This window comes from Gavialis gangeticus, unplaced genomic scaffold, assembly GCF_001723915.1.
Source record: "Gavialis gangeticus isolate Ggan-Ray unplaced genomic scaffold, GavGan_comp1, whole genome shotgun sequence".
In the NCBI taxonomy this organism is placed as follows: Eukaryota; Metazoa; Chordata; order Crocodylia; family Gavialidae; genus Gavialis; species Gavialis gangeticus.
In genome coordinates, this window is record NW_017729029.1 from 34,111,146 (window position 1) to 34,113,312 (window position 2,167).

The 2,167-nt window shown below is 46.0% G+C and overlaps 1 protein-coding gene across 2 annotated transcripts in view; it reads left to right on the forward strand.

Annotated features, from left to right (window-relative positions):
- Nucleotides 1-1,989: 1,989 nt before the first annotated feature.
- Nucleotides 1,990-2,167, forward strand: part of LOC109300650 (non-histone chromosomal protein HMG-14A) — a 31,508-nt gene continuing 31,330 nt past the window's right edge. For both annotated transcript variants that reach the window (XM_019521393.1, XM_019521394.1), the window contains exon 1: nt 1,990-2,046. In XM_019521393.1, coding sequence (XP_019376938.1) covers nt 2,005-2,046 — 42 coding nt within the window. In that variant the 5' untranslated portion in view covers nt 1,990-2,004. The remainder of the gene's footprint in view (nt 2,047-2,167) is intronic.

Consider the following 2,167-nt stretch of genomic DNA (forward strand, 5'->3'; position numbering starts at 1 on the left):
TGATTCTGTGACCAAAAGGTACCTTTTTGGTTTAATTTCAAAGCCATTTGCAGATTGCACTATACCCCAAATTCTCTTTTGTTTAGGCTTTTTCTCCCAAGTGCATGCTCCTACATCAGGTTCTCCCTTAATTTTTTCCTGTGTATGTTTCTGCAGTTCTCTTGACTCTCTTTCCTCACCCACATCAGTACCAAAAAATAACAATCAGCAATGCCTCTTTACTCACAAAGGTCAAATTCCTGAGTGGCCTTTCCTATTCCTTGGGTGGTGACTTGTGACTTGACTTGGAGGCTACTGTAGTTTCACAAAAGAACATTAACTGCTTTTTCCCTATTTATGTGAGGGGTAGCAGTTCTCCCACCAGCTACAGTATTTTGTCCATTCCACAACATTCACAAGACCTCAGGTCTGTTTGATTATTATGTGTACAAGGTAGTTTCAGTGTTGGTTTTGATATTCAGAGGACCTCATATATTTTAGGCCTCTGTTGCAGTGTTCACGATTGACAAGAATTCTCCATTGATCCTCAGGTCCTAATTATGTGCTTCTACTATTGAAGGAAAGATACAAGGTAGAGAAATGGTGCATAATTCATGAACTGAATGATGATGGAATCAACAGTAAATCCTATTTAATCATAGCACTGGCCTATATTACATATGTGACCCCAGGACCTTAAACATCCTTAAACATTCAGGGCCAGATCTAATAAAGGACTTAGGTTTAGGCAAAACATAGGCACATAGGTCTAAAATTTCAATCCAGAAAACCATTGCTTAGTTGCCACCTAATCCTGGATGCACCCAACCTTCAGAGACACCTTACTTTTTTTACGTTTAAAATCCACACCTAGTTATGCCACAGCATGAGTCTAGAACTGCCTCAGTCTTGACCGCTTATACCCAAGCCCCTACAGAAGCCAAAAACAAGGTATTCCTCTGCTTGTCTAGTAGGCAATCTAAAATCACGGTTCACATATACCAACAGGACTGGATCCTTGCAAAACATAGTTGTAGCTGACACAGGCCACTCTCTTCTAGTTCAAGTCCTTTCTCTGCCTGACAGGATTCAAACCCACATCTTCAGTTGCCCACAATCTTTGCCCTAATCACAAGAGTAGAGACTATTCCAACCTGTTGAAGCTCTGCTACTGTGCAAAAACTATTAAAAGATTTATAGGGCCTGAAAGCAGGACAGTACATAGCAGGCAGCATGACTCTATAAGCTAGTGGTTAGGCCATTCGCCTGGCAAGGAGACCTGAGTTCTGACTGCTCAAACTATTTCTTAAACAAAAACCAGACAGAATATCTGATAAGCGATGACACCGCGTACTACAGCATTTAAGAAACATTTTATTTTTCTTAAAGCAAACAACCGCTTTTCTTAGGAGTGAAGAAGTATGTAAAGACCTAACACCGCTCCAAGCACGCATAATAACCTAATATGCAATTTTTTCTTATCCAGAAAGCCTATTTAACATGCAATTTAAAAACAAACACAACTAGAACAACTACCTTCTTCCCAGCTTCCTAACATGACTGGTACCAAGCCTGAAAAATATGCAGTATACCTGGGGGAGAGGATATACTGCATAACACAGCAATGCCCGGTGATGCTCTCCAACAGGTAGGACAAGCTGACATGATTCGGTTGCCACAGCTGGCATTATGGTTCCTATATCCCATGTGCAAAGGCCATTAATGCGGGCTCTGTTGCCATAAATAGTAATATTAAATAGGAGCCGCCTGTGGTACAGCCAGGCTGTCAGCATTTCAACCCCACAGGGGAGCCCTGCTGCGTTGTCCCGGGAGCTCTAGAGCAGAAGCCCCCGTGGGAGCCAGGGGCAGCCGAGCCCGGTGTAGAAATGACGGGCCCAGGCTTCCCCGCGCTGCGCAGCCCTGGACCCCCACGGCTCACACAGGCCGCAGCAGGGCCCCTGCCCCTTGCCGGGCTCCAGCCCCTGCTGCGGCTGTGGGAGAGAAGGCGCAGCTGGCGAGGCAGCCATGTTGTCGGGCTCAGGGAAGAGCACAGTCCTGCTGCCTGTGGTAACTTTCAAGGAAGTTTCTTTCCCAGCCTCTGGGGGGATGTCGAGGAGGAGAAGGGCTCTGCAGCTGCAGGGGCTGAGCAGTTGCGTGTACGCCGGGGCTTTCGGGGCTGGGGGCCCAG